The 21,554-nt window shown below is 41.5% G+C and overlaps 3 protein-coding genes across 10 annotated transcripts in view; all 3 read right to left on the reverse strand.

Moving 5' to 3' along the window:
* Positions 1 to 6,309, reverse strand: part of STK31 (serine/threonine kinase 31) — a 34,945-nt gene extending 28,636 nt beyond the window's left edge. Inside the window, exons 1-7 of the mRNA XM_042817070.1 lie at positions 6,152 to 6,309; positions 5,597 to 5,656; positions 4,949 to 5,001; positions 3,422 to 3,520; positions 2,433 to 2,507; positions 1,517 to 1,675; positions 133 to 485 (exon numbers count right to left, since the gene is read on the reverse strand). Of these exons, the coding sequence (XP_042673004.1) occupies positions 133 to 485; positions 1,517 to 1,675; positions 2,433 to 2,507; positions 3,422 to 3,520; positions 4,949 to 5,001; positions 5,597 to 5,648 (791 nt within the window). The 5' untranslated portion in view covers positions 5,649 to 5,656; positions 6,152 to 6,309. The remainder of the gene's footprint in view (positions 1 to 132; positions 486 to 1,516; positions 1,676 to 2,432; positions 2,508 to 3,421; positions 3,521 to 4,948; positions 5,002 to 5,596; positions 5,657 to 6,151) is intronic.
* A 1,591-nt stretch (positions 6,310 to 7,900) lies between these two features.
* On the reverse strand, positions 7,901 to 20,031 carry FAM221A (family with sequence similarity 221 member A). Of its 5 annotated transcripts, none has more exons than XM_042816835.1 (8): positions 19,765 to 20,031; positions 19,061 to 19,094; positions 14,385 to 14,558; positions 13,691 to 13,881; positions 12,293 to 12,499; positions 11,420 to 11,530; positions 10,854 to 10,942; positions 7,901 to 8,847 (listed from the first exon to the last, which is right to left on the reverse strand). In XM_042816835.1, exons 3-8 carry the CDS (start codon positions 14,432 to 14,434, stop codon positions 8,740 to 8,742), a joined length of 756 nt encoding a protein of 251 aa, XP_042672769.1. In that variant the 5' UTR covers positions 14,435 to 14,558; positions 19,061 to 19,094; positions 19,765 to 20,031; the 3' UTR covers positions 7,901 to 8,739. The 5 variants fall into 5 exon arrangements, with proteins under 5 accessions (XP_042672769.1, XP_042672768.1, XP_042672766.1 ...); XM_042816834.1 differs by having other exon boundaries at positions 19,061 to 19,156; XM_042816832.1 differs by lacking the exons at positions 19,061 to 19,094; positions 19,765 to 20,031 and adding an exon at positions 18,975 to 19,045.
* A 56-nt stretch (positions 20,032 to 20,087) lies between these two features.
* Positions 20,088 to 21,554, reverse strand: part of CCDC126 (coiled-coil domain containing 126) — a 13,586-nt gene continuing 12,119 nt past the window's right edge. For 3 of the 4 annotated variants that reach the window (XM_042816836.1, XM_042816838.1, XM_042816837.1), the window contains 2 exons: positions 21,315 to 21,464; positions 20,088 to 20,358 (listed from right to left, as the gene is read on the reverse strand). The gene's annotated coding sequence lies outside the window, so the exon portion shown is untranslated. The remainder of the gene's footprint in view (positions 20,359 to 21,314; positions 21,465 to 21,554) is intronic. The other variant, XM_042816839.1, reaches the window with a different exon arrangement.

A 21,554-nucleotide genomic window follows, 5' to 3' on the forward strand; every position in this document is an offset into this window, starting at 1 on the left:
GATGCTGGGAAGCCAGGAGAACCTTTCATCTCAGATAATCATTTACCCACCACCTTCTCACATAAACACATCCCAGCAACTACACCAATCACACACTCACACAAACCTTTCCCTGACATCCCACTGCCTTACTTTGTAAGAATCACACGGTTTCCAGCAAAAGCCTGATTCCTTGCAGTGGCAGCTACAGGGTCCAAGACCGCTGTGGGACGGTTGCACAGCACATGACCAGGCCTGTTCACCCACAGAGGAGCAGGAGCTTTCATCTTCTTACGCTGGTTTTGCACGGCATCTTCTCTCTTTTCCACATCTTCAGTGCTTCCCGGAGATCTGCACTTTTCAGCAAACCCCGCCTTGGCCACCTCTTCTCCTATGTCTACTTTTTCACATTCTGCCTGGACAAGAATGATATCATCCTTCTGCCTGGCCTTCTGCCGTACTTTTATTGCTTTTTCAAAAACGAGGCTACCCAAGAATGTCTTCCCCTGTGAAGTAAAATATACTGATGTTGTGTACCAGTCATTTTGAAAACTTACAACTCATTTTTGACAACTTTCTGCTATGAAACCAAAACAAAACAGAATTTAAGACCAAAACCCAAGGAGCAACACAAATAAAGCTTCATATGTTTGACACACTTATTCTGAAACAACAGTGCATCTGTGCAACTCTGCCTCTACTTGATCTAATCTCTGTTAACACCAGATTGGACATCACCAATATTGCTCGCTCATTATTTAACTTTGAAGCATTCGGTATCATTTATAGATAGCGAGTCCAAAATGCCACTAACTAAAATATAAACCAGCAGTTTTGATTTTTGTTCAGCCTGAACATCTAAACATAAGCTGCCACCACTTAAAATTAAGAGTGGAAGAGACTGGAGGAAGGAAAGAGATATTTGAACACACAGGAAGCAAAGAAAGCTCACAAGCAATACAAAGTGATGGAAAAAACAAGCAAACAAAAGCCAACCAGAAATCATAACAGATTTTCACATCTTCATCACATTAAGCAATGTGAATAGGACACAGGAAAGAGACTATACACAAGGGGTCTCAGTATCTCCTCTGAATGGCACAGAGCCACACAGCAGGCAGGACAGCCACTCCCTGTTCAGCTCCCCTGGCAACTGCTGCTCTCGAGGCAGCTGAAAGCAGCAGAGCATAATTTTGAGAGTACAGAATTGGTGGTGTCCACAAGAAGATCACTTCTCAAAACTAGACCGAGTAGAGCCACTCAGAACAGCTCTGAGTTGTTATCAGTCTTGTTGGCAGCAGCTGCTGAGTACGCAGAACTGCAAAAGCGTACTCTAAAATCATCCCTCCCCAGGACACCGTGAACCAAACCATTTTAGCTTCTGGAGTACATTCAGGGCAAGTAATCAGAGCTTCTCAGCATGTCCTGCTATCACAGCTGAACACTCAGCTCATCGAAAACTCCTCAAGACACTACACAGACATTTGGCACCGTCTGTTGCAGGCACATCATAAGTGCTTCAAAATCTGCCACTCACCTGGTCAAACATGCTTAAGTTCTGATCAGCTGGTAACTGCAGTCCCCAGAGTCTGTACTTCTTGGCAATGCTTGGATATTGCAAGCTTTCAGGAATTTCAACTATTTCTGATCTATTTATAATCTCAGAATTTCCATAGTCAATGTATAATACCTGACACTGTAACAGTGACATAAAATATAATTAAGCAGAAGTTACGTGAACCTCCTACCAAAACGTGCACTGAGAAGAACTACAGCACAAGCTTTTTAACAGATGTGTGTGACACAGTACTGTGTCTGAGGCAGGAATCAGACCCTCCCACACTAACTCTAACACACCCTTCAAAGAAAGTTCAGAGAGTTAAAGAACTGCATAAGAACTGGAAAACCTTTGAGTACCAGGACATTTATTGGCAACATTCTTTTCCCCCCTCCCAAGAACTACAACTTGGAAGTAATACAGAAGACTTCCTTCCATAGGCAGATACACAATCTGAGGTGTTCAGAAATCATGATTTTAAAGAGGATCTACAAGCCTTCTGTGTCAGCCACCCAAAGTGACAAAGAAGCCTTTTGGTGCAATCGGATCAGCGCTAACACATCACGCAACAGCTACCATTTTCACCTCTCAGCAGTTTGAAATTAAATGGCATCATTTAACAACATGAACTACCACTTGTGATTTTGTTTTTTTTCCAAGACATCCCAACAGCGCTTTGCAAGTATGGCATGTCTTGTCAGTCTTCTCATCAGCAACATTCAAAATTACGGGTCGCTTGGATTTCTGTCACACATCCATATTCAGTGATTTTTGTATTTATTCAGACAGGAAGGTTAGAAGAAGGAGGGAGGAGTTGCATTTATTTCCCACAGGAGCATAGAAAATAAAAAAGCTGACAAGTGCATAAAAACTGAGAAAAAAAAATTGTTCCTGCCTTTTCACTGTTGATCATACGCTGCACCATACATCTGTACCAACATCTATCTTCAGAGAAACAGCCACCATAAATCTGAAAATTAGGCAAAAAAGTCAAGAACAGCAATCTGAAAACATAAACATAGATCAAAAAGATATTCATAATACACTGCAAATCTTATTTTCGCTCTGCTAGAATGATCTCAACAGCACTCTGAAAACAAAGTGATGCATTTGATGTTCCATCTCTCATAACAACATTTGCTAGATGCTTCAAAAACTATAAACCTCTACTCCACAAACAATACTCAAAGAAAATCTCACAACTATAAAAACTAACGTTTTACACAGCAGGTTCGTATGTTTTTTTCCTACAAACGCGTTGCTACAACATCGAATTGGCACTGACAGCTTAGTAAGCTGAACAAAGGAACAGTCACACCACAACGGGCTGAGTTTGCTGTCAGTGGGTTTTCTTCAAGAGGAAGGCAGGCGGCCGTTCACCTACACAATAAACAGCTCAAAGATAAACTGTTTTATTAGATCTTCTTCTGCAACAAGCCATCAGCAGTTCACACAAAAGTTGTTACCACTCTTTATAGGCTAAAGTTGCATAAAACTGCAACTAATATCCTCTTAACACCACTTTGTATAGCCCACTAAGCACTACAGATTTTCATCTGATCTTCCACACTTTCTGAGGCAGCAAAGAATCCCTTCTCTAGAAAAGCATTGCTCTGTAGTTACAAACCATCATTTCATATCCATGTATATACGCACACATGCATGGTTGCCTAATTTAATTGAGGTTTGAATTGAAGAAAGAAATAAAATTTGCACACAACAACTAAGCATTTTCATTAGGGCCAACAGCAGTTCTTAAATAGGTTTGGAGAACACAGACCCACAACATAAAGACCAATAAGACAGCAAAGAAAATGGCTGCATTCAATTAAAGCTTTTACATCCAAGGGAAAAACAAATTTTCTATATGCATAACCTACGTACCTTATTAAAATCAAGCTTGCCAAATGCTGCTTGAGCCCGAGGACAAGCTTCTGCCAGAGCACAACTTAATTTCAAGAGGTCGTTACAGCTACTGATATTCTAGGTGTGGAGAGAGGGCATGAGTTACTGCAATTTTTAATAGCTGCTTGATGCTTCCAAAAACGAAGTCAGAACAGTTGCACAGCCGCTGGAGTAATGTCCCACCTTAAAGTTTAGAACTTCATGGTTTTAATTGTACTTGGAAGCCTGCTCTCATCTTTCAAAACTTCATGGAGAGGCAGATAAATATATCCCAAATAAACAGTTCACATAGACCATTTTTAACTGTTTAATTACCAGATTCTGCAAGAAATACACAGATCCCACGTATCAATCCCACCTCACAAACTTTTGTACACATTCAGTGTTCTTTGTATCTCTCTCCATAAACCCAAGAGACAACAGCCCTAGCATACCTCTCATCTCCTTACTTTGAAAGTTTAGGTTTTGGTTTAGCAAAGCAAAGCAGACACTTTCTAGTTACAGCTTGGTTATGTGAACCACCGAGAGGCTGGGTCAGATCCAATAGCATGGTATACATTCAACATCAATTTTACATGTAATTCAAAGCAAAACATTCAGAGCTCTGAAAGAAAACATCAGTGCAGCCAAACATTCTGTCATCCTCAGAAGTACACTCCTAACTTCTGCACTTTGCAATATGAAATAAAACACCGTAACCAAGACTCAGAACACCAGGGTAAGAATGCAAAGGAGAATGAACTATTACACCTACTTTTCTTTTAAAAGAGGAAGCTGTTACATAAACAGTACAAGCAAAGGTTGCTCTCTCCCCCCTAGCTCTTATTAACATGGCCAGTGCCTGCTGTGCCCATGGGGCTCGCAATGAGACAGGTGCTGACTAACACACACTCCATCAGTCAACAGATCACGTAAACCCAAAGCCACCTGGTTTTCTCTTCTCCCTTCTGCACCCATTAATGAAAGCTGCTGCTTTTCATCTTACTCACACCTCCCTCCTGCCCACACAGCCTAAAATGGAAGGGACCTGATGCCTCAAACAATTCCCTGTTCAGTTCAGCTGAAATGGGTCCCACAGAGCAGAAGACACTCACCAACACCCAACCTGCCTCCTGGAGTACTCCTGTTGCCTGCTGCAGTATTTTGCAGGTAATATCGAAAACTTTTTTTTTTTTTTTTTTTTTTTAAACCAAATGGCTACCAAACATTTATGGAACAAACTACCCAGAGAGGTGGTAGAGTCACCATCCCTGGAGGTGTTCAAGAAACGCATCCATATGGCATTAAGAGACATGGAATAGTGGACAGGGTGGTGATGGGCTGATGGCTGAACTTGATCTTAGTGATCTCTTCCAACCACAGTGATTCTACGAAAACCTGGCTACAGTTCAAACAGATGGGCAGACAATTATTTTTGACTTTTTAGAAAAGTGATTGATTTCAGTTTTAAATGATACAGCATTTGTGATTCTGAGATCTAGAATAACCTTCTTTTTTTAAACTCACCTGTGCCCAAAACGTTATGGCATCTTCAACATGACAGCCCACAACATCCTCAGCTTGAAGGAGGAAGAAAAAAAAATAGTAATGAAACATTTGTGGTGGTTTAACCCAGCAGCAGCTGAGCACTACACAGCCCTTTGTTCACTGCCCACCTCTCGATGGAGTGGGAGAGAGAACAGCGGGGGAAACAAAAAAAAGTCACTGAGATTAAAAAAAAATAAGGCAGAGGAAAAAAGGATATGATCTTAATACATAAATATACCAAACAAGCAGTACACAAAGCAACTGCTCACCACCTGCCAACCAATGCCCAGACAGCCCGCACACAAGCAACTCTTCAGTTCTACGGTTATTTTCACATATTGCCCCAGGGTAGGGAATATCTGAGGTCAGCCGTTGTGGTTCTGCTCCCTCCCACCCCTCCTAGCAGTACAGCAGGAGAAGCAAAGAAACTGACAGGTCCGTGGCTCGGCGCAGCGCTACTCAGCAACAACCGAACCACCGCTGTGCTACCAGCGCTGCTTTTCTCCTGCAGTCACAACAGCATCACACCGGGCGCTGTGAAGCAAAACTCCATCCCAGGCAAAACCAGGCTAACTCTATTCTCAAGAGTAAGATTACACTGTTTGATGAAGAAAAACTTCACATTACCTTTTCCGTTGTCCATGCCTTCATCCACACAAACACCCATGACAGAACTCATGACTGCCCCTGCAACACCACAGACTCCCTTCAGCTGAAGCAAAAGGCAGCATCACCCATACAGCCATAAGACCCTTCTCCCGCTAAAAGCAAGATCTCCACCCCTCAGCCCCCCTCTCTGCTCTCTCCTTACCCACAGATTGGACCCCGCTGAAGGAGCTCACAGCGCTTTTAACCACAAGGAGCCCCACAGCACGGCGCCACCGCCGAAGACTCGGCGCTCGCACGCGCCGCCGCCTTTCGCGCAGTTTCCCGCCGCTGGCCCTGCGCGTGCGCACAGCGCCCCGCGGCTGCCATGCGTGGTAGGGGGCGGCTGAGGGAGCGAGGCCCTGCGGCAGGGCGGCGAGAGCTGAGCGCGTTTACCGCTTCGTTTTGGAGCGGCAGCAGGTCTGCTTTCATGAGAATCCTAGAATAGAATCATTACGTTTGGGAAAGATCATCCAGCCCAACCACCAGCCCATCCCCACGGTGCCAACCGGCCACGTCCCTCCGTGCCGTACGCACACTGTTCTTTAAGGCCTCTGGGCACGGTGAGCCCGCCGCTCCCTTGGGCAGCCCGATCAGTGCGTTACAGAGACTTGTCAACGAGCCGTTTAATATGCACGACGTGCAAGAAAGACTCTGACAACTTGCAAAAGTAATTCTGCGCTGATTGCACCATTCTGCACCATTGCTGGCTGTGAATTCACACAGTTCCCTTCCTCCCAACCTGAGAAAGACACACATATTATATTTAGCATCAGAGAATCAGAAGGAACCCCTTCTCCTTCCCTTATCGCTGGCTAGTCTTTAGTGTCATTAATGTTACACCTCAGTTTTTCCATAGAGGATGAACACTAGTGAAAAAAATTATCTTCTACTCCGAGCACTGTAATAATGGCAAATACTCGTTTGAAAGCCAATTATTCTAAACATGAATAGTGGCTAAGTGCTGCCTCAGACCTACGCAATTACATTTGAACGGGTTAGAGCTCTCTATTACGACAAATCCCCGTATCTCCTTGCCCGATTCCTTGGATCAGAGTCAGGAGTAGTTAATGTGTGCAGCTGAATGACAGATAGATGCACACAGATATATCATGAAGTGATAACTTATCTGCCTTCCAACATTCCGTCCAAAGTCCAGGACCTCTCTCAGGAAACAAGTTGTCAACAAGTGCTCATGAAATTGAGCTCTTTCATGAACGCTGTCAGTGGCAAACACTTTGGCATCTGATCTCTGCTTTCACCTTTAACAAAATTCCTTTTTTTTTTAAATAAAAGTACAAAAATTGTGTGGGTTTTTTTTTAGGATAATTTTGGATTAGTTACTTTGAGAGTTGTTCTGATCTGCAAATTTCACACAAGACATGACAGCAGTCTCCAGTTTTCACAGCCAGCAACATTATAAAATATATTTCACTGATTTTTTCATATAAGGATACTAAAAATTCTGCAAGATGTTCTACAGTGTAGTACCAAGAAGTCAAAAGTATGCCTTGTAGCAACAAACCAACTTGCTTTTACTTGAAAGTCATCAACACAGGTGAAAAGAGGTCAGAACTCCTACACAATATCTAATGCAGTTGATACTTTTAAAATCCCACTATTTTCCAACTATAAAGTATTATCAATTACATGTAATGACTTTTTAGTGTCATTATACTGGAAATTTTAAATGTGTTTAAGCATGGAACAAAATTTTAACAGATTGACTAGGATAAAAAAGAGTTAATGATGTGTGAAGTTCAGTAAAACTGGATTTGGGCAAATCAAGCATTTCAAATTGGCAAGTATTTTTAACTTAAATCCTTTCCTTCCCTTTTTCCTTTTTCCTTTTCCCTTTCCCTTCACTCCCCTTCACTGCCTTTCTCTTTCACCAACCCTTTCCCTTTCCCCTTCCCTTTCCTTTTCCTCTTCCTCTGCCCTTTCCCTTTTTCTTTCCTTCTTCCAATGGAGAAATGAAACTATCAAAACCTCTCCCTGTAAAGTATATTGTTGTGATACATCTCATCTTTGAAATGTACACACACATTTCTGGAACTGTGTTCTCCAATGGCTACAGCTATAGGGATAAATAGAAGACTGTTGGAATACATTTCTCACTTTATTTTGTAATAATCTATTGAAAAACAGAAATAAAATTATTTTTTCTGTATATTTGCCATTTTTTAGAAATGTTATCTACATGGGGTTTTTTTTTCTTGTAATTCTACTGCAAAACCACGCAAGGTACTATAGAAATGATTGCTTATAAGGACCAGAAGAGGGAGCTCAAATCAGTATTTTTATTTATTAAGATAAAACCATATGTAACAGTGTAGAATTTAAAGGTAAAGATCCGTTTTAAACATTCAGCATACACTTCAATATATAATGCATTTAAACGAAGGTAACAGCAACACAGCACATGTCACCGTGCAGAGCAGTCACAAGCCTTTATTCTGTTTGCACTCAGATCCAGCCACCTCCATCAGTCACTGTATGACTCACACGCACTTCCAAGAGCCTTTCTTCTTTTGCACAGCTGCTGTTTGAAGAAAAGGAAGTTGCCCAAATGCATTCCACCTCCCCTGATTTCCTCTGCCAGTATGGTACATACAGGCACCACCTTCAGTTCTCTGATGAGAATCAAAGCTTTTAAAGCTTCTGCCAGCTCTTGCTATAAAGTCTCAGCAGACACCACCTGAAAACCTTCAGTCCAAGAGTCATGTTCAAGAGCTCTTAAGGGCAAACAACCTTACATCTCTGTTTTCAGGCAAGCCTACAAAGTTAACTCAGGCACAATTTTTGCCTCCCAATTCCAACCATCCTGCAGCCTCAGCCAGGTATTCAGCACTGTGCTACTTAACAGACCTAAAGCGCCACACAGCGTTACCTAATTTTAAGTTTTCACACAAATGTCCACAACCTTTAGTACAATACATGCTGCCACAGCTGTGCACAGACAAAACAAATGGACATCTCCCGTCCTGAGGGACTCTTGCATTAGACACAAAGAGAACCTGTTGGATAAAGAACTTTATATCAAGCGATATATAATTACTTATGTGCAATAAATAGCATATCCATGTCCACTTTATGTTGTCAAAAGTTCAGTCTGACAGTCACTGCTATGCAGACAGCAGGATCCTTTCAGCTAGCCAGTAAGAATGGGTGGAAATGGGGTTGTGAGCACATGGAACTTCAGATGTAACAAATATACATCGGAAGAACAGAGCCTAGAGAAGTGTGAGAAACAAAAGGTACATCTGAATTTTATGCAACAGAGATGGAACCAACAGAAAGAAAAATGAACAATTTAATGATTAAAATGCTAGCATTAATAAAACAAACACTACCGAGTACAAATCCATGAACAAGATGAGTCCTAGCAATTCTGTAAATAAAGTGTATCATAAAAGTCTAAGAACAGGATGTACAATACTTCCTTTGCCCTGCTGCAATGTAGTACTTTAAAACACACTTATTTCTCAGATCTTAAGTAACAGTTCTGCAAATCTCTAAATATGATTTTCCATACTTATATAATTTTATATACTTATATAACAATTCTAGCAACTAGAAACACTTGGATTAAAGTACCAAATTCACTACAAGATAATTAAAAATTAATTTTGGTAAAATTAATTACTGAACTGAATAAAGAAGGGAAGAACTGAATAAAGAACTGAATAAAGAAGGGAAGAAAGAAGTAAACAAATAGGTACAGTGACAAAATATTCTTCAATAAACAATTAATATGTAATTAACATGTAATCAACAAGTAACAAATGATTAACCATGTAGTTAATATTTATTCATTAAACTCATGGCTTCTTTGATGGCACCAGACTTTTCTCTTTTCCTTTAGCAGCCTTCTCCTTTTTCAGCTGTTAGAAAGAAAATCACAACAGTGATTCAAGAGTTAATTTGCAAGTAGGCTAATAATGAAATATTGAGCCTCTACAACCAGTCACAAATTTAGCAGCGATTTATGGGACAGAGAGAGGTAGAGATTATTCTTAGTTCAACCCAGAAGTTCTCACTTTTGAATCAAGTGACAAAGGAGTGCTTTCATAGCTCTGCAGCTCCTCTGCTATTCAAGCCAGGTCTGCCTTTATTTCTGATAATGGCAATGCAGGTGTTCCCTCAGTTCATGGATTAATCTTAATCTCAATGAAAATTACAGGTGTTTTATTACAGCAGTGTAACAGACACAGAACAACCGCCATGCACAAAATCACAGTGAAATTTTGTTGCTGAAGTAGATGTTAAACCTGCATCTCTACACCTTGCTCAGCACAGTCACCTCTTCTCAGCAGGTTTTTTCCACATAGTAGGCTCTTAGAGCATGGTACGATCTGCCAACACACACCTATTTCACCTCATCCATTTTGTAGTAAGACTTATTAATTAGTCCAAGCAAATCTAACTGTTGGTTTCAGAAGCAACAGTTTTCCTCGTGTATTATTATAAAAGTGATAAAAGATATAAAAGTGACTGAAATCATAAAATAAAATGTTAAAGTGAATGAGATCCTATTTAGAGCAATTATACAAAAGGGGTATGTAGCTATCAGAAACGCAGGGAGAAAGAAAACAATATTTTTAACATGTTTTTTTTTCCCCTGTGTAACACTAAGAATAAGCAAAGGATGTACAGAAGCAAGCTGACTGCTAAGTATTCCTGTAGATGTCTACACTTCTACACAGGAACTCATTTTAAAACATCTTTCCTTATTTGGAGTGTGAGGTCTGTAACTGAAATCCCTCCTAACTCTTGCAGAGAAAAGAAAATCTTGGCATGGAGAAAAGACTTAGCAATTTGAATGTTATGATAACATTTTCTCCTATAAATAGATCCCATATTTGCAACGTTTGACCACATTTTGTAATGATTTCCAAAATAAAGAAAATGACTTAAAGTTTCACAAAGCTCCAACAGTTTTCTTCTTGCAAGAAGCAAGTGTAACAGCAGTTGAGCTTTTAGGAGTTTTTATTAGTGTTATGAAGAGTTAACACAATAAAAATCCATTTGTTTAAGGCAAATACCATCCAGACATGACTGACCACTACCATCCTGCAATAGCACATAATTGTATTTCAAACCTTACCTTAATAGGCTAGTTTTTCACACGAAGAGATGACATAATACATTTATATGCCACTTAAATTAGATGTTTAACTTTCTTAGCCATCACTTTGGGAGAATATATTTAATTTAAGCAATAAATACAATAACTTGCCCGCTCTTGATAACGCTTCTCAAAATAAGCCATGTCGTCTTCTTCTGAATGTCTTTCATGAGAAACTTGCGCTGAGGCACTGGAACCACCTACAGAGAAAAAAAAACAAAAAAACAAGGAAACTTTTCCACTGATGATACTCTTTATTCCACAGTATTGGCAAAACTAGTTTAAAAATGAGATGTGGTATGGATGTAGTAAAACACCTTGATATGCAAGTAACAAACCTCAGAAGTTGAACCAATGAGTATCGCTTTTAGTCTAAGGCTAGCAGCTATGATAAACAGGAATTCAACAGTGACATTAATGGCTAAATACTTTCTCAAAAGAAGGGATCTAAAACAAGCATAACTGATTCCTAATTCCATGAAGAAAAGACTTTCTGGCAGAAGGCACTCTTACTGAATTGAGCCAAACAACTGCACTAACTTCCAGATAAGCAGGCATCAAGACTTGTTTTAGTATTTAACTTTGATTTTTATCTCTAAACATTCCACAACTCATAAATAAATTAGATTTTATATGATACATTTACTGTAAGAAGTATTATTCTACTAATATACCACCTGCTAGCTGCGAGATGGTCTGAGCAGAGCCAGAAGGTCCCTGAAATGCCTTTAGAAATGGATGATCCATGCTGGTTACAGGGGATTCTAACAGCTCAGCAGGAGGAGTCCCTGTTAAAAAAAAAAAAAAAAAGTTGAATGAAAACAAAAATTCACTTTGCAAGATGCATTAAAAACACAGATGCTGGTGTCAAAACAAAGGTGTAGATTCATACAAACACTGTGCAGAAAAACGTTAAAGAGAGTGGCTTCAAAAGAAATGAAAATCTCCAGTTCTTTAGTTAATACAGGTACAGTATGGCTTCTAAACCACAACAAACTCAGGAAAGAAGATCAGAATATGAAAAAAGAAGCAGAGAGTGCATGGAAGTAATAAATAAAACGGTATATCAGAATAGAATGTGTCCATTACTATATGACACAAAACCTCAGAGCAGCAGAGGTTTCTACGTCCAGATGTTTTGTGTGTGTGTGTGTGTGCAGAATGGGCACTGATCTACCTGGGGAGGGGGGTTAATGTTGGAATAATATAAAAAAGGAAGATCTGGGCAGAATTATGCTAAAGGATTAACATAAATATAAAATGAAAATTAGAAAAAAAGAGAAGTTGCAGAATTATCTTTAAAATACATGCAATTCAGCTAGAAGCTACTGCGCTGAACACTGAAATTATTGACAGAACACCATTTTGATCATTTCACTACGTGAAGTTGGACAGGGCAGTCCTTAGACTACTGAAAAAAAGTCTGTCTTTAAGTCCTACTCCTTTTGATCCAGTTCACCTTCAGACTCTGAAAGTCTCTGTTGAATGACTACTTCACAAAAATACCCAGTTGGAGCACTCAAATTTCATCTTAGGTCAGCTGCACTCACCTATTCCGCTGTCATCAAGTCTCATGTAGCCTTCTGCCAGTGAGCTGAAGCCAGTCAGTCCTCCCATAGCAGCATAGGGAACATCCTGCCCAACTGGCCTTCCCTGGGCTAACCGCTCTTGTTTAGTTTCCACTACTGTTTCATGTGCGTATGTTGGCTGACCGCACCCACAGGTAAAGCAGCTGTGAAATCCTGAACACGTGGAACCTAATTAACAAATAAATAAATGTTTTGAGGGAGATGGTAATGGAGTTTATACCTCACAGCAGACCAAACGCTGTTTCTCCAAACTGATCTTGTCAAAAACTAGAGTTTCTTCACTGCAAAAGCATCCAGCCACATCTTCTATAGGGAAGCTTGTACATGATTTGGTCTTTGCTCAGCCTCATTTCAACACAGCATGAAACAGATATAGAGGTGTATCTGCCCTAAGTAAGGCTCAGACCAAATATCATAAAGCTCTGCTGGAGAGAATTCTGCACAAGAACTACAAATGTTTCGTTATTCTTTTAGGACTGCATTACAAACCTATTTATGACCTGCCCCTAACTAACCTCAGTTACAGGTCATTTTGTAGAGCCATTCTCAGAATCATGAAGAGCTTGCTTACTTCATTTTGGGCACTCTTCAGTCATTGAGTTCTTACTCTGTATTTTCATACAAAATACTGTATGTACCATACAGTAAGTACTTTTTAAAATGTTAATATTACATGTAATTTATCTACCATGTTTGACAGCTAGGCTAGAGCAGCACTAGTACAATAAAACAACACTGAAGCAAGTCAGCCCTTCTCTGTGCAATCTCTGAAGCTCTCAGAAGTGCCTGCTCTTTTCAGAAACACAAGAAAAAATGTAGGATATAAATGATTATTTAAAACCTTTTGTTCTAAGGTTCCACTTTGAACCATCCAACTGCACATTTAAGTCTTACACATTATTCAGAGCAAACACTTAAAGGCTGTCATAACATAACATAACATAAATATTTTATGTTAATCCTGTGGGATGTGATTCTCACCTCATCCAGCAAAAGCTGATCATGATTTTTACTGTACATATTAAATAGATTTCAAGAAAGAAATTCACTAATATTATAGAAATCTAAGAAAAAATCTTCAGCTTATATGATGTGAGGCTCCAAAGAAGTTTGTGCATTATTTAATTTCTATGGTTATTACTGCTGTTTCATTACAATAACTTCAATCAAGTGAAGCAAAAAGCTTCCCCTGAATGCTTTCCCAAACCTTTTGTGTGGGATTTTGCTGCCATTTGCCTTTCTGGACCAATAATCAGTATCTTCAGGAACTGCTTTGTTACAGCGTTAGCAATGCTCTGGGCAGACACAGCTCCCAATCAGTTCACAAGTGAAGGTTGCTGCAAGCTGATGGTAACTTACACGAGCTGCAGGAAAATCCAGGAGCTGCACTGTGCTGATCAGCAAAGTGTTTGCACCTACAGCGGATGGGCTGCGTGCCATTGAGAGGAACGTAGTGGTAGGACTGGCAGGGACAGTGGCTCGCTCTGCACGGCACACAGATGGGACGGTCTTTGGGAATCACTTCGTAGTCTGTTTTGTGTTGTTTATACCTGAAATGGGCAAAAATAACAGCTTTTATAACCTTGTTAGTACGTGTGATAAAACTCGTCAGAAGACTTATAATTTACCTTACAACTTCTGAGTTGAAGGATCTTTAATTATCTTAATTACTGTTAATTACTGATGTTTAATCAGATACTTAATATCAGGTATATTTACATCCATCTATTTTATAAATATTACAGATAATTATGTTTCACTTTGATAACAATGTCGGAACCAATCCCACCTACAGATAACTCCGGCACAATCAATCTGATCTACAATAACTTGTGCCTTGAAGCTGAATTTATTGATGGCTGCAGAATTGTTTTGGCCTGCACAAAAGTTACTGGGATTTAGATTAAAAAAAAAAATCTCATGATTCAAAACCTAATTTTCCAGAACAGACTTGAAATTAACTTGCCTGTGCTGTATTTGGATCTAGAAAATTGTAAATTTCTTTGATGTAAAAAGAACACAAAGGTGCAGAAAAAAAAGCGAAGAACCCCACCGGTGAGTACAGAAGCACAGCGTCTCTGGTCCCACCAGCTTGCAGTCCATGCCCGTGGGGGATCTCCAGCTGACATACAGCCTGTTCTGCAGCCGGATGGGCAGCACCTTTCTTTTGTACTCCTCGTATTCCTCAGGGGTAAAAAGCTTTCCTCCATCATCATCACCTACAATTCTGTAAGCATGTCATAAAAAAGTCAAAAAGGAGAAAGTAAAAGGTTTCCCAGTATATCAAACAATACATAATGGTATTTTTGCTGTAAAAGCAAACAGTTGTGTATTACTATTCTAGTAATATATTAGGTCTGTTCCAACAGTGATGCCCAGTATTTCATTATCCTGGCCCACAACATCGGAGGATCGGAGGCAGATGTTGGTGGTATGGCAGCACAGGTTGAACATTCCCACCAATATCCTGTTATGTGGCATTGCCTTGTGACAGATGGCAGCGGAGGGGCAGGCTGAAGAATGGCATCTGACATGGACGTGTGTATGAAGCAAAGGTGTGCCACTCAACTCCTCCATGAAGAAAAAATGGCACCCACTGACATTCATCAATACATGCTGAATGGTAACGGAGGCCAAACAGTGGATGTGAGCACAGCAAGATGATGGGCAGTGCGTTTCAGCAGTGGCAACTGTGAGGGAGTTTGTCAGGTCCTATGGAACCAGTATGAGGCTGAAAGCGACAGTTTCCTGGATCACATCATCACTTGTGATGAGATGCCGTATCATCGCTACAAGCTAGAGACAGGAATGGCAGGCCACGGAGTGGTGACACACAAATTCCCCATCAAAGAAAATGTTCAAGACACTGCCTTCAGGTAAAGAGATGGGCACTGTCCTTTGGGACAGGAAAGGGGCGACCCTTCTGGATTTCCTGGAACTTGGACAAACTTTTAACTCTGAGCTCTGACTGAGCTGAAGGCTCAAACTGCCAGTCAGGCCAGAGAAAGCAGCCTTTCCCTTGCAAAACCTTGTAAAACCATAATGCCAGGCCACACCCCATTCAGAAGACTGCTGATCTTGGCTGGGCACTCCTACCACACCCATCAGGTAGTGCAGACTTGGTGCCTTCCGTTTGGGCCGATGAAAGATGGGCTGTGTGGGCAATGTTTTCCTAGCAGTGATGTTTGCCACAGTGGCTGTGAAGCAGTGGGTCACCTCCACTGCAGATTCTTCTGAGTGTGGCATGCAGGCTCTCGTTCATCATGGGCGACAACGCACACCTGATGGTGGTGACCGCACTGGAAAGTAATGCCTTGTGGCTGAGAATTTGCTCTATCGAATACCGTTACTGTGCTCACTCTGTTGTAGTTTCCATGGAAATAAACGGGAGGCATTACTTTCGGTGCGATCCACCCGCGTTTCCCAGAACTCCCCTCCCCTCGGGATGCCCGTGCCGGGCCGGGCCCCGCTCTCACCGCCGGTACTCCGCGTACTCCTCCAAGGCCGCCGCGTCCGCCGGCAGCCGCTCCATTCCCGGACCGCCGGGCAGCGGCCGCGCACCCCGAGCCTTGCAGGCGCGCACTGACCGCGCCGCGCGGGGAGCGGCTCCGTGCTGCGCTCAGCCCTTGGCTGTTGCCGTTACGGACCTGTTTGCTTCTCGTCCTGCTGCCGTGCCTGTAAGCAAACAGAAGTCCTGGAAACGTTCCGTGTGAAATAAAGGCTAACACAGCCCCGCGCGTCTTGGCTTTCACCGCTTGTTCCTGCAATATAACGGAAGCCATCGTTGTTCAGGGTAGTAGGGGTGGAAGCGGCCAAGACGCGGATTCGTCACCCACCGTGCAGTAAGTCAGTCAGCTGTCACGTGCTCGGACAGGCATAGCTTATGCGGTTGAGGACTGCACACCCAAACCAGCCATGTACAAATCCTCGCCTTGAACTTTTTTTGCAACGGGGAATTCACATCGCTGCTCCATGGACTGCTGCTCTGACACTGGCTCGTAGAGGTGACACCAGTTCTCATCGCTGGTACTACCCACCACATCACTGTTCAAACACCTGCTGTTTGGTCTCTATAAACATGCAGCAAATGCTAATGAATGTCAATGGTGCCATTTTTTCCCACATGGAGGAACTCAGTGACAGCCCTTTGCTTCATCAATGCTTCCACGTCAGATGCCATCCTGTCAGATTGCCCCTCTGCTGCCATCTGTCACACAGCAATGAAATGTAACAGGATATTGATGGGAAGCTTCAACCTGTGCTGCCATACCACCAACATCCACCTCTGACATCGTGGGCCAACATAACGAAATCAGAGGCATTGCTTTCAGACCTGCCTTCATATGTTGTGTAATTCTTGATGCTGAAGATAACTATTATGACTCACCCCACAATGTGCACATTTAACAGAGAGCCCACCTCCCCTTGGTCTTCCCCCACCCTCTGCCAGTCCTGAATGTAATTTTGTACATCCTGAACCTAAAGGTTCCTCCAGGGTTGAACTTAGACATTACGGAGCATTTCATTCTGGTGAATGAAGGCATCTACACAGAATGTGAAGGATGTGACCCAGCGGCAGTATTTGCTGTACAGCACAGTCCCTATCATTGTGAAGTAATCCAGAGCCTAATCTCTTAGTTTAGGACTCTAATCCAGAGTCCTAAAAAATCATTTGCCATTTACCCAGCACAGCTTGGAAGATCTATTTCATGTAGAACACCAAAGCTGCCTCCTACAATCATAAATGTTACCTCCAACTCATTAATGTTCTTTGAAAGCTCATCTTTTATGAAATAAATCTTCCATAGTTCAAGACAAAAGGAGGCCAACTGAAGGAACAGCCCATAGCCACAGGTGCTTCTGGCAACCTGCAGTTCCCCCTCAGCTCTCAAAGCACCACAAGCAGCAGCACAACTCCTTCTGCAGCAGGCAGACCACAGTGGTTGTTTCTGATACTTACTACATCATCTATGAATTGACTGCCTGATGCAAACACATGGACCCTTGCACTTCACACACAGTGACTGAATGTGAGAGCATAGGATATGGTGTATTTTTCTGGACCGAGCTTTAGGAAATTGATGTTGAAATTGCACATCAGCATAAGCCATGAGCTCATACTCAGGCTGTCACAGCGAGAGGGAAAGCGTTTCCAAGCAGTGAAGTGACAGATACCTATTGAAAAATTCATGGCTGTTCAAAGAAATCTCTGGACTGCTTTGCACTGGGCAAGCCATCAGCAAGGAAACAGAAGGTGAAGAGGTGTCAGTGTCATAAGGACCAAGGTAGTGCTTTGCCAATGCCTCCCCCAGAGAGCTGAAACCACAGTGACACTGTCAGCTTTCCAGCAGGATCTGAGCAAGGTGACAGGGCATATGGTTGGGCTGTTAGCCCTGTGGCTATGCCCCACGTATAAGAAATGGCAGCAGAGCACCAGCACTGCAGCACAGATCTGCCCCTCTGAGCTCTGTACCCAGAATTTATACATCTTAAAGGCAGAAATGATGTGGGAGCAACTCATGGTGGCAGTCAGCGCTCCTGCAAAGCAGCAGTTAGACGAGGAAAACAAATGTCAGGAATGTCTCTCCAAGAAAAAAAGAATTCCTACAGTGACCAACATTTTGAAACAGACAGGGGAGATGGAACTTCAAAAGCAAGAGGACAAGCCCTGCAAACATGGAATTAGCATGTACTGTGAAACACAGCGCTGTACAGGAGCTGCACTAAAGCTGGAATGCCTCATCTGTATGCACATTTCATCAGTGCCAGAGATCCCAGCTCTGCCAATAAAGTGAGAAGTGGCTCTGGCAAGCTTGGGTCACACAGAAGGAGCAGAGTTTCAGTATCACACCTTCCCATACCTCATCCAAGAAACTTTCATATAAAATGGTGCCCTTGAGTAGTTTGGGTTCAGAATGCAGAGCCATGTTTCTGAATAGGACAGCTGTTGGTGAGGGCTACAAACATTCATCTGTACCATATTTCAGCATCAAAATACCTACAAGCAGTCAGTGTGAAGGTGTTGGGACTAAGAAAAATTTTTGTGGGTCACCTGCCCCAGAGCAACTAATCCTCTACCTAAAAAACCAAGGCTCTATTAACAGGTTTGATCCCAGCAAGTGATCTCTGTGACAAAGAGCCAGTGTTCAGCTCAGCAGTGTCCCAGCATCTGTTTGGATCCAAATTTGTGCTCACCAGTTTCTTTGGGAATGGACATAAAGACTTCAACAAAGAAATCCATTTCTAAAATTATAACATGGCTATTTCAAGCACCCAGTGCTCCTGTGTCACAGCAAAAGTACCGGAATACATTTTGGATTCAGAAAACCTTGTCTTGTCTCCCATTCCTTTTAAGAGATTGTTAGTGGACATCTGAAATCACAATCATTAAATACCAAGCCAAACCAGTCTTTGCACAGTAAACCATCAGATTAGCACATGTGGGGCTTTCCGCTACTGCAAACAAGGAGTGCCAGAAGGTAAGTTCAAAAAACACAAGGCCAGGCTGGATGTGGCTCTGTGCAGCCTGGTCTGGTGGTTAGTAACCCTGCACATAGCAGGGGGGTTGAAACTAAATGATCATTGTGGTCCTTTTCAACCCAGGCTATTCTATGATTCTGCAAAGTCCAGATGGCTGCTTTACCTCCCGTGTCCGCCATGTAGCATACAAGCATTGCTGGCCCAAGCTCTCGGAACATATTGAAGTGGGCTAAACATATGGACACTCACCCACAGGACAGCTCCGGGAGACCTGAGGTGCCACCTACACATCAAAGGCAACAGATTAAAGCTGCGCAGGGTGCTGACACTCTCCATTAACACCCTCTGTAACAATGAAATGTGCAACTTTTAAAAAATCCTGGCAAGTTCGAGAAGTGCTTTAAAAATCACCTCAGTGGAATACCTATGTAAATAAAATAGAGCTGATTTATTAAAGGAATAATAAGTAAATCAGAAATGACTGTATTTTAGACTCTTAAGTCATCCTTTTTAAGTAGTAATCAGCCATTCTGTTTGTATGTGTTTGGTAAATGATCATCTCTAATTAGCTGCTCCAAAATTGAGACCAATTAGAGTAGCATAAAGAATAATGGAAACAGTCTCCATCCAATTGTTTCCTCCTTCCACACTTCTTACCAATATTCTGATATACTTGAAAACAAAAGCTATCGCTATCCGCTTCTAGCGGTGACCATACAATATGCTACAATTAAAAAAAACAAACCTTATGATTAGCTCTAGCTCACGGGCACGTAAAAGATGTCAACACATTTCTTTTCAGTTTAGCCATCATAGAAACAGACCATGATTAGACATCTACTGACCAACCACAGGAAGTTGATGAATGAACCAAGGGCCAACTCATAATGAAAGGTTTTTACTGGAGGGCTTAGAAACAGAGGTGGGAAATTTGTAGTAATTACATCACTTACTGATAATTCTGCAGCACGTGATGCCACTGGCATTTCAGTGGTGTGATTACACTGACGTATATCATGTGATTTTTTTTCCTTCAACTTGGGCCATATTTTAAGAATCTTAATGACATTTTCAAGAGATACAAAATGTATGTGTGCATCATCCCAGAGAACCCGAGGCTTTGTGAAGCATCAATTCAGTAACAGTCTATTCCATGGGCGTCCAACCTTTTGGCGGGCCTAGACTTGATGATTCCACAGATCTTGTCAACCTTAATGATCCTGATTGCACAAAGAGGAATTGTCTTGGGCCACACAAAATATACAGTTGATGTATAGAAGTTACAAAACTTTGTATTTTATTAAAATATAAAAAATAAGGCAACAAAAACAAGTGGGATACAACATTGCAGAAGTCTGATTCACCTTTTTAGCTGCTATAAAATTAAAACTTGCCTCTGAAAGAAAACCTTTTCCGTACTGTCAAATATATTAGCTCAAATCCTGCGGGCAGCCAGCCGGTTGTGCAACACAAACTAATCAAAGTCCTGGGTAAGGAGGTCGCATTTGGGTTAATCGTTAAAGATGTCCACTGACACCCTGTATCATCTGAAAAATAAATCACCAATTAACTGGGTTAAGAAGTTTAGTTCATTCCATGAATTTGATGGTTTTGAAGACATTTTAAGAAAACTTAATAAACTTAGATTTCAAAGTTCATGTAATTACTTTCCCGATCATTTTCCTGTGGCAGTTAATTCCACATTAAGTATCTGCACAAGGAAACACTTGGGTCCCTTGTGCAACTTGCCTCCTTCATGAGTCTGACGATGCCATCTGGAATTGTCAGCATTAGATAATTCTACTCGAAAATATTTGCATCTATCTAGCCAGACCCCATTAACGACCGCATTAAAGAAAAGCGAATATTGAGTAGATACTTGGAAAAATAGACAACTGTGCAGCATATTACTGGCTGCCAAGAAGATGGATGTTTCAGAGCACTGTCTACAAAAACTACTACATTCTTGTGCTACGCTGCTGTATTACTACTTTTTATTTCATTGGACACAGATCAGAAAAATTCTGTGATCCCAACAATGGATGAACAGATTTGCTTTGAGCAGTTTTAGTGGGCGTCAGTGGAGTATCTGTTCATCCATCCAAAGTGTGGGACCACTCAGCACCAAACAGGACCGGCCACAAAGAAAGGGGCAAGATGTATCTTGGATACTGATACAATGCTATACACGCCCTAGCAATACTGCTTTCGTGTAAGAATAAGTACAACAAGCTAGTTGAATGTTTTGAGTTTGCTTCTTGATAAACTGTATTATGAAAACAACATTCATACTATTGCTTGCTCGCTGTTCTTCCTACATACACACACACACACACACATATATATATACACACACATTAAATACAAGACAACTCGTGTAAGTCATTGTGACACTGAGAAAAGCAACTTCTCTTACTCACTTTTAATTTAAGAGTGGGGTCTTCATGATTAAAGATTTAGAATAGGCCTGTTTTGTTACATTTCAGAATCTTTCTCCACTCACCTCCAGTCTGAAAGTTTCCCAAACATTAGACAGTAAGAGGATCTGGTGATTCAGCTGCAAGTGTAGTAGACGTTACCACTAAACCTCCTACTAGACCTCAGAGACGTACAATTTTCCTGAAACACCTGAGGCACATTAAGAATGACAGCACTGTTAAAAAAAAAAACACACAGGAGTCTTTGTAAGTACAATTAAAAATTTATTTTTCTCTTTCTGCAAGGAAGTACAACTTTACACACA

This window comes from Centrocercus urophasianus, unplaced genomic scaffold, assembly GCF_019232065.1.
Source record: "Centrocercus urophasianus isolate 14NV4802_14NV808 unplaced genomic scaffold, USGS_Curo_1.0 seq_16, whole genome shotgun sequence".
NCBI classification, from domain to species: Eukaryota; Metazoa; Chordata; class Aves; order Galliformes; family Phasianidae; genus Centrocercus; species Centrocercus urophasianus.